The sequence below is a fragment of the Lagopus leucura genome, unplaced genomic scaffold, assembly GCF_019238085.1.
Source record: "Lagopus leucura isolate 7727_CA_CO unplaced genomic scaffold, USGS_WTPT01 Super-Scaffold_100002, whole genome shotgun sequence".
Classification (NCBI taxonomy): domain Eukaryota; kingdom Metazoa; phylum Chordata; class Aves; order Galliformes; family Phasianidae; genus Lagopus; species Lagopus leucura.
This window is the reverse complement of record NW_024962263.1, coordinates 47,225,278-47,238,973: the sequence shown is the minus strand read 5'-3', so window position 1 is coordinate 47,238,973 and position 13,696 is coordinate 47,225,278. Positions and strand designations below refer to the sequence as shown.

Sequence of the window (13,696 nt, the reverse complement as noted above, 5' to 3'; positions counted from 1 at the left end):
TTTTTTTTTTTTTTTTTTAATGGTTATTGGTTTGGAATTTTCTTATTTTCACATTCCTTCTTCAAAATAAAGTCAGCATAGCATGGGGATGTTCAGATCTCTACAGTGTCAGAAAATGAGCACTGAAAAAACAGCTGGTGCCAAAAGGAAGACAAAGAAAGCACCTAACTTCATGTAAGCCTGGTATTATAAAGTATTAAGATCCTTTCCCAGCATTTCAGAGTTGCAGTAGTAGTTAAACATACCAGAATTAGGTAGCTTTGTTTAAGAAATACAGTACTGCTTATTCAACATCTAGCTGAACAGGTAGTTTCTTGAGAAATTTTTTATTTAAATGTCTCTCATCAAATGCAAAGCCTGATCCAACTCATCATTCATCTTACTCTTGTAGGTTACTAGCCTGGTTACTCAGGCAAGTCTATAAGTAGTTTTTGGTTTGTTTTTCTTTTATTTTTCAGTTGAAACAGATGGCAGTGGAACAGTTATGCATGCCTTTGAAAATTACCATTTCCGTTATCTGTTCCCACTCTTAAATATAGCAAGTTAGAGTTGGCATTTACTGCTTAACTTCTCATGGAGCTTATAAAAATGTTTATTAGTCACTACTGTTGTATTCACTTTGGGAAATGTATCTGAATGAGAAGGGAAAGTGGAGAGGGGAAGCAAATAACAGTATTTTACCTACTTAGATAGTTTTTTCCCCTTCAGAACTTCCATTGTTTTTCCCCAGGTCCTCTTTTTTCCTTCTGTTTGGGGCCTTTTTTTCCCCTGATTCTTCCTTTGCCTCATCTTGCTGAGAGGGAGCCCCTTTCAAGTGACTCCCACTGTGCACGTTGTCCCTTTAGGGTGTTTCCTGAGTTTTCTCTGAATAGTTCTGCCCATCTTTCTGTGAAGTCTTCTAATCCTTTGAAAAATCCTTCAGTAGTGGTTCCTACAGCTGCATTCACAGTTTCTGAGGCTAAAATACAGTCCTCTTCTGATATCTCCTCAGGTTATTCTCTGAGGTTGGTCCTGCACCACAGGTGGGCTGTTTGAAATTGAATTAAATCATGCCACCCACCTTTCAGTCTTTACACTTCCATCCTGGCCTAGTGGAACCAAAGCATCTTCCATTGGCTTTGGATGACAGACTTAATTCAGGAAGTTGAACTCTCCCTTTGAAGAGTTGGGCTCATTTTAGCAGCTTTGGTTTGAAATTCTGGTTGTTAAGTCTCTTTGTACTGAAATGTCCTCAGAAATAGACAGCTAAACTAGAATTACATAGCATAGGAATGATGTACTTCTGCCTTCTCCTGAATTTTTTCTGCATTGGGGTACTACAGTCTAGTCACAGTTTTGGGGGACTGTCTTCTGTTTTATAAAATACCCCAGATCCGTGCTGATTAATTTAAGACCTTTGATTACTTTGTTCCTGTCTCTGCTGAGCCCGGTGTTGAGTGCTAGATTTCTCTGTAACCCATATTTTTCATTTTCATCTTTTAAAGTTACTTATAAGGTCAAAAAATTCAAATGGTTTGTAGGCCTGTGGTTCTACAGTAGCATTTGTAAGTCGCCATTGTCATCCCCCCTCTTAGTACCAACACTACCTTCTGTAATTATACATCAACCACACACCTGAACTCTTTCTATCCTAAAGCAGAAGGGATAGATCTCTATGCACACGTGTTTCTTCTGTTTAAATAATTAAATATTAGATCACAAAAATTAGATGATATGAGAAAGATCACATCAGGCCAAACTGCAAGAATTTTTATCCTTTTGCAAGTCTGAAAACATTGACACAGGAGAGCTCCCTTAGATGTACAGGTCCTTCATGGCTCTCTTCTTTTATTGCTTTCACCAGTACAATAATCATTTTACTCCATTCAATGAAAGCAAATGTCTGTTGGTCTGTGGCTTGTGGCAGTACCCAATGGCCTTACCCCCCAGATTAGTTTTTCTCACTGGAAATTAATACATGTTAAGGTAGGCTAATTTTTCTTCAAACTGACAGTTTTTTTTCTATAGGCTTTATATCAAACAGGAATTCAAGTTGTGTTCAGTACATTGCCATTTCTTACATTATTTCTCTGAATTGTTAACAGCTTTATTGGAGTTGGTCTGTGAACTTTCCTATCCTCCGAAACCCATGCTTAAGCATGGGTCTGCTAGTCCACAAATCAACTTTCCAGTAAATGTTTAATCACTTTATGGCAAAAGAATCCTTCTGTATGGATTTCCAAAAAAGTTAGGCCTATGAAATCAGATAGTCTGTGTATAGGTGTCCATCTGGTTACCTGGTGTTTGCTATGGGATATTTAAAAACATATTGACCAATTTCCTCCCTTTCAGAAATGCAAAGAAACAGGCAGTTTATTAATGTCGCAGTGCTGCAGGCTTGCCTGCAGAAAGGAGGCAAAAGTGTACAAGCTATAGTAAACACAATAGAATCCACTCAAGAAGAGAGAACAAGAATAGTTAAGATGCAAAAAATGTCTTCAGTCGACTTGCATGATAATTTGTAGAATTTGACTGCAAAACAGAGACTTGAGCTTTGCTGTTCCTGCAGCTTGTGGATTTCATGGAAGCTGGCGACACTGGAAGAAATGTTTGGGAGGAAAGTCTCATCTTCTTACATTCTTTGCAGGGTCACTAGTTGATGTTTAGTTAGTTGGTGACATTAATGTTGATGTTTAAATAAGTTAGATGGAATAAGCTTTGAAAACACTTATTTTTTGGCTGTGACTGCAGCTATCTGAGGTTCTGTATGGCAAACGCTTTATCTGCATGCAGTCTAATGCTTGTGGCTTCTGTGACCTATCCATAGGGATCAGGAAGAGGAACTGTTTGGAGAGGGGGGTCAGCTATCACTCTACCCTATCCAAAGGCACTGATGTCACCTATTCAGGAGCCTTCATTTGGTTCCCTACTACCAGCACTGGCTGTGCAGCCATTGGGGGGCAGGGATTCCAGCTCACAGTGGTAAAAGCAGGTTCACTCAACAATTGGCTCAGTTGGCTCAGTTTAGAAAGCTGTTAGCAGCACTGTAATTCAACCAGTGCTGTCGTGGAGGGTAAAGGTCATAGGCATGGTGTAGGCTGGCCATCACTGCTGGGAATATTAGCATCCCTCTGTGTCTTGAAAGATTTGGTATATGCTATCTTTCTGTAGGCAGACCTGCTGTGCACTGCCAAGTATGTATGTATTCCAGTAATTAGCTCAGGCTGTTGCTAAACTAGATGTATTGATCAAGTGGTTCAAGATAGGGCTTGTAGTACTTAAGGCACCTTGCTTGCACGCCACTGTCTATGCCACTGTTGGAATGTGATAGGGCTTGGCTGTGCTGTGGCTGCATTTTAAGGTCTGTTTTTTTCCATGTTCGCAGGATTTCATTCTCCCACCTCCAGAGACACAGAGGAAAGCGGCACAGAGCAGGCATATTCCTCCTGAACTTGGTAGGCAGGAGGTGGCCATGATGGGCAGCCAGCAATGGCAGGGAAAGGCCGACCCTTTTGGTGCAGTAGCTGTCTCCTTGGTGAGCGGACTCTCTGAACAGCAGAAGATCAGCAAGTCACCCTACAGCCAGTTCAAAAATTTGCCTCCTGTGCTGCACCCTTTGAACAAGACTTTGGTTACGGGTGACCAGTGGAAGGATGTTGATAGCATCCAGGAAAAGCGCAGGTCTTTCCTATATGAGTTCTGCAAGAAATACAACAGTATGAAGAAGTTGAGAACTCACCTGGTGCACATAGTGTCAAGAATTTATGTGGAGGACAGGCACAAGGTCCTGTACTGCGAGGTGCCAAAAGCAGGCTGCTCCAATTGGAAAAGGGTCCTCATGGTGCTCAATGGACTTGCCACTTCGGTACGCAATATTTCCCATGATGATGTGCACTACGGAAAGCACCTAAGGAAACTGGACAGTTATGACCTAAAAGGAATATACACACGTTTGAACACATACACCAAGACTATATTTGTACGTGATCCTTTGGAAAGACTGGTATCTGCCTTCAGGGATAAGTTTGAACATCCAAATAGCTATTACCATCCAGTGTTTGGGAAGGCAATAATTAAGAAGTATAGACATAATGCAAATGAGGAGGCATTGGAAACAGGATCAGGAGTTAAGTTCAAGGAGTTTATCCAGTATCTGTTAGATTCCCATCGTCCAGTAGGAATGGACATTCACTGGGAGCAAGTCAGTAAGCTCTGCTATCCCTGCCTCATCAACTATGATTTTATAGGAAAGTTTGAAACTCTGGAAGAAGACGCCAATTACTTTTTGCAGCTGGTAGGTGCTCCAGCTGAGCTAAAGTTTCCTAGGTTCAAAGACAGACATTCCTCCGATGAAAGAACAAGTGCAGAAGTAGTGAAGCAATACTTAAAGGAATTGTCTAAAGAGGAGAGACAGCTGATCTATGACTTCTATTACTTGGATTATTTAATGTTCAATTATACATCACCAATTGTATAGAATCAGGATAGCTTCAGGCTTCTGTTAGATATTTATCATGTTGGGATTCAGAAGAACTACTTTGATGCTACCTCTGAAAGGAAACAGAGTGGCTGCTAAGTGGAGCTGTGTTGGCTTAGTGCAGGTTTTATAAACTAAAGTGACATAAAGTTACAATAAAATGCACCAAAAAGTAAGACCCATAAACAGCATAAATTGCAGTAAAATGCCTGAAAGAGCTGCTTATACCATTATTGTGGAAGAGGTAGCACAGCCAGATGTTACATTAGCTTACCTAAAGTTCTTTAAGAGTTTAAGAAAAAATCATTTGGAGTAGCATGATTCCTTTTGGTGTGTCTGCTTCATAAATTGGTTTTGAAACTATTTTTTTAATGTATTTTTTACTTTCTGTCTCTTATTAATAAAGAAGCATTGGCTAATTTTCTAAAGATGTTTGCAGTATTCTCAGTTGTATGAGTTGGCTGTTTGATTACCATTGGACTGTAGCTGCTTTTAGATCTGAGTATTTTACATTGGAGGATGGTCATGAGAACAAATGCATAACACTGCAAATGACACAGCAACTCAGCTGTTTAGCAGAATAAGTTTGGGTTGCAACCTGAAATCACTGTCCACTACCCTATTTTGACTGATGTACTATATAGATGATACATAACCCTTCTTTCAGAGAACTGATGTGTGCATTAAAATTAACATTTTAATTTTACGCTGGAGTCAACCAAATGATGAATACTGTGGCACCAGTATTTAAGATAGTCTTCATATTTAGCTTAAGGCAAATTCTTAGACTGGTGGCTAAGGGACATGGCAATGTTTGTATCAAGAAGCAGTTTCATTGCAACTGCTGTGATTGCTCTTGGTCTGCCAGTATCCAATCATCAGCCCAGGCCCTGGCAATTTGTTGCATAAATAGGGCCAGGATGTCCCAGGAAGAGAAGTAATCTGTACAAAATGGATAGAGGAAAATCAGAGTACAAGTAAGTGAAATGTCCTTTTCCTTTGTTCCCCAAAACTGTTCATGACCAGAACTGTTGCTGTTCTTTCCTTTATCTTGTGTGTATATATGGCATTATTCCTTTCACAGGAGTAATTATGGGTTCCTGTGACCCACAGGGAGACAGACCCATCTCTTCTTAAGGCAGGATGAACTGCTCTGAGAAGAAAAGATAAGAGCAGACTGGGCAGCCAAAGGCAGAGATTGTACCAGATGGGGCTACTAGCACCCATGGCAAAGCCAGCCCATTCCCTGGGCTGTGGAACAAAGACAAGAATGAAAAAGCCCACAGACCATCAGCAGTAGGAGGCTTGGAGAGGTGCAGATGTTCAGCATCAACAAGGAGGTACATGGATGCCTTAGGGAAGTGAGCACAGTACTACTTTATGAGCCATCATCGTGCATAGGTAGACCATGGGTGTTAACACCAGAAGTGTTTGGGATGGAACTGTTGAGACCTTTCTTCAGGTAAGTGCCTCAAATTCTGGTTGCTTCACTCTTGCCGTGAGTTATTCCGTGTCATCAAGGAAGTTGAGTAAAAAATGAATGTACACCAACCTTTTGATTTCCATATATTTGCTTTGTCTTGTCTGATGTAGGTGTTTGTTAATTAATTGCTAATTTGCAGACAAAAAAAGGAAAAATTTGTTCCCCAAACCATATGCAAATGAAAAGTTTAGCATGCTAATAAAGAATGGAGATGAATTAATGCATGTTTTGAATTATTTCTTTAATACAGAGAAATACATATTAATACATTACAAAGCACAAGCTCTTTGGAGACTTAACGTTGAGCTTGCCTCAGTGACAAGCTTTCAGCCTATCTGACCAGAGAATGAAAGAGATTTGGATGTGGAGAGGGATGTAATTGTACTGAAAAAGCTGTACAGTCTCATAAGATTTTGTCTACTAGCTGTTCTCAGATAAAACCATTGTTTGAGTTGAGAGGGTGAAAGAAGTTATTAGCAAATGTTTGGTTTCTGCAAATGAGAGGGAAAATGATACTGATTTGCAAGCATCCATGGACATAGGCACCAGGTCCCTGGGCTGTCATCTTGAAAATCTGGTATGGTTTGCATTTGTGATTTAAAAAGGGAGGATGCTACTTAAGGCTTTTGAAGCGTGTGTGCACAGAAGTGTAATTGTTTTAGCTGCACTGTTGTTCTATGGCTCTAGTGAAAGTAATTCAACTTCTTTGTATGCTCAACTTCAAATTTCATAGCCCCTCACTGCACTTAAAAATTCATTTTTTGAAAATCTAAGCCCGACTTTTGCAAAGAAGAGCCTCTCCACAGTCATCTTCAGTGACCTAAGGGATTCAGATGATCTCAGTAGCAGAATCTAGATTGTACTTTGCCTCATTAACCACATTTTGAAAATCACCAGCCTGCTTTGCCAGGAATTAAGTTACATGATTTAAAATTAACATAAGAGTTTAGCATAATTGAAGTGGGACTGTGATATCAGACTTGTGGGATTATACAAGATGAAGGCATAATTTGCAACATAAAAGATAACCTCTATTTTTAAAAGTAAATTTTAAAAGGTCAAAGTGTGAGACTGAGTTGTAGCTTAGCTTATATTTTGTGAGAGTGTGAGGCAAAAAATAAAAGCTGAAGGTCATCCACTGTAACTACGTAAAATTCCATCTCCAATACTGTGCACAAATGTTTTACTCAGAAAAAGAATGTATGCAAAAGCAGAATGACATTACACTCCAAAACATTCAGTGCAATTGCATATACACTAAAGAACTTGTTTTATTGGACTCTATTATACTAAATGCTTTTTAGTTACAAACATCTCTTCATTTGAAGGTCTCGAAGGTCTTCTGTAATACACATCAGTTGTAAGGATAAGCTGTGTCCTGTAAAGCCATCAGAGTGTCTGTGGGGGCTCAAGTGGGAGGAGAGCACTCCATTGGCTGTTTGTCTGCTCTGAACATCACCATTGTTCTTCCCTTTTGAAGAAAAACATTGGGAAAGATAATGTTCCATATTTGCTTTTCTTGTTGAGTGAATCAGTACTGATATGAAAATAAACTAGATTTTATAGATGCACCTTCTCCTTTTCTTGCTATTTTTGCCCAAATAAGGTAACTGCATTTCTCCATGTAGGATTTGGCTTGCAGAGCCATCATTCCTGCCACTTCCAAAGCCGAGCTGTTGCTCACTGGCAATCAGAGGTGTGCAGACACAGTGCAATCACATGCAGCACAGCCCCCTGAAATGTCCTCTGGTGCAGGTCCCCCAAAAGGCTGAAATTATTGGAGCTACTCTTGCCTCAGGCTGATCTATCTCAGTGATGGGTCATTGGAGATCACCACTTTAATTTTAAATGTAGTTTAAATTTAAATGAAAATTACAATATGACACTTTTTAGAAGTCTGAGAGGAAAATATTTTAATAGAGCTCCGTATTGTGTATGTGGGTTATATAAAAAAAGTCTTTGTTGTACATGCCTTCAGGCTAGCAATGCATCAGATAAGTATTTTTAACTGTTATGTTAAAACCAGTTTATCAGCCATGTAACCTGCTGTGATGCTTTCAGAACTAAATGAATCTGGCTTTGGAACCTGATGTTTGAAATCAAGCCATAAATTGTTACACTTCATAAAAAAATACAGATGTACTTGTCCAGTATCTAGAAATTCATTTATGGTCTAGAGACAAGGGTAGGGATGCTTAGTAATAGGAAATGTAACTGACTCAGCAAAGGAAAGCTGCCCATAGCCATGGATACATGCAACTGATCTGCTGTCTGAAATGTTAGTCTGGGGAACAGGAAGCTCAGGGGGAGACCTTGTTGCTCTCTACAGTTACCTGAAAGGAGGTTGTAGCAAGATAGGAGTTGGCCTCTTCTTCCAGGTAACAGCAATAGAATGAGAGGTAATGGCCTGAAGTTGCTCCAAGGGAGGTTCAGGTTGGGTATTAAGAGAAATTTCATCTCACAAATAGCAGTGAGGCAGTGGCACAGGCTGCCCAGGGAGGTGGTACAGTCACCATCACTGGAGGTGTTCACAAACTGTGTGGATGTGGCATGGAGGGACATGGGTTAGTGGGCACAGTGGGTGTGGACTGATGGTTGGACTAGGTGATTTTAAAGGTCTTTTCCAACCTTAATGAATCTATGATCATATGATTCTATTTTTAGTTTATTGAGAATGTTTTCAGTGAAATTAGGTGTTCATAAATGTATCTGATTGAGGAGAGAATGGCTAAGCTCTTTGCTCAGTAGCTAATTGCAGGGAATTCCATAGATAGCTAAGAAGTAGCTCTGCTTATATCTACAATGTCAGATATGGACTTCAGACACCTGGATTCTCCTCTAAGCTGTGTAACTTCACGTGTGCCTGTTGAGCAACATGTCCTGCTCTCTGCCTCAGTTTCCCCATTGGCAAAATAGGCCTGTAAAGGATGGTAATTATACCACATGCTTTCTGCTAAAGGCTTTGTACTCTGCGCATAAATAGCTGTGTTTTTAAGTAAGGTCTTAGTATGGAACTTATCTCATAGGATGTTCATGCCCTTTCTTTATATTTTATTTCCAATTGAATGGAAGAAGCCAGGGACTTCCCAGTTTTGTTCCAGCCAAGAACTGCACCATTCAGCTCTGTTCTGTGCAGTTGGCAGCCTTAAGAATGCAAGCTCTGTTTCAAAACACTGTGCATCTGTCAAGCCTGCCCAGGCATTGCCTCAGCATAAAACCAGTGCCAGGTTGTCTGACCTGGGGAAAGTGCCCCTCCGGTTCCTTTGTACAGATGAGAGCAGACTGAGAATCTTGCCTTCTCATTGTATTCCGAGCCCAGCTTTGGTGCCACAGCTCTAAATAGAATGATGATCAGCTTGGACACTCTGGAGAAGCAGGAGGGAGATCTAAGTGACGTTAATGGATTCCACTCATGAAGGCAAACCCTTGCCTTCTCTAAGATGGCAGAGCTGCATCACCTGATCTGCATTACTCAGCTCCTCCTGAGGTCCTGGCAATCCTTGAGATAATCTCTGCTTTCCCAGCTCTTAGGATGTAGCTCCCACTAACAGCCAGTTTCTTGATAGCTGTATGGGAGCTACTGATAAAATGGAGACTACATTGGTACAGAGTATGTATACTCATCTTTAAATAGAGATGCAATTAAAAAACCCGATGGAGAAGAAACAGCCTCCTTTCCTTACTAAAGAGACAAAGAAAAAAACTATCATCACATATATATATATGCCTACATATATGTTTGTGTATATAAGTATTGTTTCCTTTACTCTGCCTTCTCACAATTTCCTGCCTTCTTAAGTATGTCAGCACAAATAGGTGCAACCAATTGCTGATTTTCTCTCAGCTGTCAAGTGTCAGACAGCTCCAGCCCAGCACATCTATGTTATCGTGGCACTGAGGCTGCACTAATCAGTCTGCCTGAGAGTATGGTACTGTCAGTCACCATCTGTTCACACGTAGTTCTTTTGGCCTCTTCATGTAGAAATTCTTCCTACTTTGTCAAATTCCTTCCAGAAAGCAAAGTTTCCACAGAACCTCTTGATACTGCTCATTTCCCAAGATTTCCAAATTTGACTCATCCCATATAATTTGCATTCAAGAAAAAACATTCTGACAAATATGGGTAGGAGCTGAGCATTTTTTTTCCAGGCATCTCATAGAGCACTTGGTGGTAAATCATAGAATCATAGAATGGCCTGGGTTGAAAAGGACCTCAAAGACAATTTAGTTTTAATGCCCCTGCTCTGTGCAGGGTTGCCAACCAGCAGACCAGGCTGCCCAGAGCCACATCCAGCCTGGCCTTGAATGCCTCCAGGGATGGGGCATCCACAGCCTCCTTGGGCAACCTGTTCCAGTGCGTCACCACCCTCTGTGTGAAAAAAACAAATGTATGTGAGCAGGATATTAAATGCTGAAGGTCTAATTTTCCCAAATAGTTACTTGAGTGTAAAACTGAGTGTAGGCAGACTGGTATGTGCCTACTGAATTATCTCTATTTTGATGAAGGCAGACACACGCATAGACAGATCTTTTGGGAATGAGTTATCATTCATCTGAGAAACACTATGTTAGAGAGCTGAGTTCTGCAACTAAAAACTTGCCTTCCTACAAACTTGCACACATACATGTATTAATGAACTTGTGTTTTTTATAAATGCTCAATTATGTACATGAACATTTAGTCAAATGCTGCTCACTGATGGTAGTGGGAGCTACTCAGCTTAAGTCCTATATTTGACCCAAATAATCTTGTCTGTGCTAGGAGATGTGCTCTCTAATGAAAAAGAGTTCTCATCTATTGGCTCGGGATGTGCTGTCAGAATCATAGAATCATAAAATCATTAAGATTGGAAAAGATCTTTAAGAACATCCAGTTCAATTGTCAGCCCATCATCACCCTGCTCAACTAGCCCATGTCCTTAAGAACTTAATTCCATTCTCATCTTGAACTGTAGCAGGAAAGGATCACAGTAGTGCTGCATGTGCAACAGTATTGTATGCTATGTAGGCATAGTGAGTGCAAGTGCACCTGATTCTTATCATGGCTCAGATTTAGGGGAGAGGTCCTTTGGTGGGGGACTTGGGAGGAGGGGAATTAGACAGTAGTATCCACATCTCTGCTTTCAGGAGTGTTATGGAGTTTCTACCTATAATGCACCCCAAGCAACTGACACCAGCTGTCACCTTTTCTGCTATTGTTTTTAAAAAAGGGAGAGACAAAGTAAAGGGACAGAAGAAAAGCCTCTAATGAAAAGGGGAGAAGTTAATTGCGGCTGGAGGTGTCAGTGCACGATAAGGAATTGCTGCTGTATTATTGTATCTCTGATGGAAGTACCCTAAGACTGTAGCACAGCAAAAGCTGATTTCCAAGGGACGATGGCATTTCCAGAAATCATAATGAAACTGCAAGCACAGAACTGAGGTTGGACGTAAATGTTGTGTCTCAGCCATGCTGCCAGCAGGTGCTCTTGTGTTTCTTCCTGATTCTTTGTGGCTGCCTCCAGATAAGTGTCCATGATGGGTGCTGGGTCCTGCACCACCTGTGCACACAGAGGCTTCTAATGAAGGTGTTGCTACCAGGTAACAGTAGAGGCTGCTTTGCCAAAGCCATACCTTTCAGAGTAAACCATAGAAAAGGAAGGGGAAAAATTTGGGACATTCTGAAATATTCTTTTCAGCATTTTCAGGTTTTTTTTTTTTTTTTTTTTTTTCCCTCCTGTTTTTTTCTTCTCCTGCAAGCTCTAAGGCATTTCTTTAATTTATTGCAATTTACCAAAGGAAAACAAGCTCTCCCGCTGACATCTTTATGGCTGAAATCTGTTCTCTGTTCTGTCTTGGTTGCAAAACTGGGCACACACTGAATGGGAGAAGTGAGAGAAGCTGGGAACTCGTTATGTAAAATCTACAGTAACCAAGCTTTTCTAGTGCTATTATGCCCTGACCCCTTATTTTGGAGCAGTAACAAAACCACTGAGACTGCACAATTAGAGGGTTTCCCAGGCTCTTTTTTTCCCTCTTCTTTTCTTTCTTTCTTTTCTTTTTTCTTCTTTCTGGCCTCATCACAAAATCCAAGGAAACCAGTGATATGCCCAAACTTCTGACATGGTCAAGGACTTCCAGTATCTGTCATACACAAAGGAAAAGTGGGGACATATCTCTATTTTATTTGTTGTCTATTTAGAATAGTCTCCTGTCTACAGATTCCTTGTTCTCTATCACTGAAGAAATCTCTCACACATTTTCTAATGGGATTTCCTAACTGCTTAATATTTGGGCTACACTATGATCCCTATTGCCTTTCAGTTTCAGTATGTTTTCAGTGTAAGTTCTTCATTTTTTCCAACTAATAACACTCACATGTAACTCAAGTGATTATTCTCCCCTCTAAGACCTGGTATTTTTCCATTTCAGTGTCCTCACTTGAATAAGAGATAAAAGAGCTTTCTTGGCTGTGGGCTACATGCATTTTCTAACTCTTCATGATGTTGGAAACTGAGTCATCTACAATTTCACAGTGACACTATCAGTATTTTGAGACAATGCAGTCAGGATCAGGATGAGATGAAACTTTTAAGGATAAATTACAATTTTCAGAAACTGGACAGCAAAAATTGCATGGTGAGACTGTGTGGAAGTTCCTTTTGTGCCTTTTGTACCAAATTTGCTCAGTGTACAAGTCTAAAGCCATGTTCCAAGAGCCTGTTCTACAAACTCTAGCCTGCAGAACTGAGAAATGGGATGTGTAGCTGTCTGTCCCCTTTTCACCCATAGAAAGTACAGCACAGGAGTCTCACCAATGCCAGTGCTGATGAAGCGTGTAGCTGAAAAGAATCCCTTTCACTGGCATGTTGGTTCTGCTGTGATGCTGGAAGAACAATCTGCTCGGGTCAGTTAAGCATGGTGAAACTGAAAATCTGATGGGTATTGGAGATGTTAAGCTTAAACAAAAAGGGACACGTGAAACCATAAATGGGAAATTTCCTCTGAATGCATTCTTAGAAAAATGTATCTATTTTTAACAGAAATTTTTGATGTGCATCCTTGAAGAGGTAGGATTAGTCGTATCTGCCTCCTTTTTAACACTGATTTAATATGATAGATGCCTTCACCAAAACAACTATCTCCTCAAAACTCATCCAATTCCACTGTGAACAGTTTGTAGCAGGGCTATAAAGGCTACTCAAAGTATGCATGCAGGAAAAGAGGAGACTGATGATTCTAGAGAAGTAAGCCTTGCGGACCTGTGTTAGACTAGTTGCTCTGTATTAATGTCTGCAAACAAGTCAACAAAATATTTATTATCCCCAAAGTCTACTGGAAAAAAAATGTATTTTGATATTTTTTTAACTATTCTCACAGGTCACTGCTTTTTTTCCCTCAGTTGGCTTTGCAAAAGAGCAGCTTGTCCTTCTCTAAGTGCTCACATAAGGCAGTGGCGAAGGTTACACTGGAAAATGTTGCTTAGAAAGAAACATGAATTTCCTTCAAAAAATACAAGCTCCCTTGTACTTGATTTAATCCAGCTTTTGTAGACTGCATCCACCACTCTCCCCCCACCAGGAAACATGCAATTACTGGAGTAGAGGTCTCAATGGGTCTCAAAGGACAGTTTCTTATGGCTGCGTGAACTTCCAGAGCACACACACTGCAATTCAACAGCTGAAGGCAGAATATTGTTAAGTGATCACTTTTCATATGTTGCCATCCATCCATCCATCCATCCATCCATCCATCCATCCATCCATCCATCCATCCAT

At 40.4% G+C, this 13,696-nt stretch overlaps 1 protein-coding gene and 1 long non-coding RNA gene across 4 annotated transcripts in view; one reads left to right on the top strand and one right to left on the bottom strand.

The window, feature by feature from the left end:
* Positions 1-4,740, top strand: part of CHST9 (carbohydrate sulfotransferase 9) — an 80,600-nt gene extending 75,860 nt beyond the window's left edge. The window contains exon 3 of the mRNA XM_042869870.1: positions 3,365-4,740. Coding sequence (XP_042725804.1) covers positions 3,365-4,456 — 1,092 coding nt within the window. The 3' untranslated portion in view covers positions 4,457-4,740. The remainder of the gene's footprint in view (positions 1-3,364) is intronic.
* LOC122179163 overlaps positions 3,389-13,696 on the bottom strand; it is a 19,026-nt gene continuing 8,718 nt past the window's right edge. The window contains exon 3 of one of the 3 annotated variants that reach the window (XR_006178556.1): positions 3,389-3,678. This is a non-coding gene — a long non-coding RNA (uncharacterized LOC122179163). Of the gene's footprint in view, positions 3,679-3,757; positions 3,887-6,220; positions 7,411-13,696 lie in introns of those variants that run through there. The other 2 variants (XR_006178555.1, XR_006178554.1) reach the window with 2 other exon arrangements.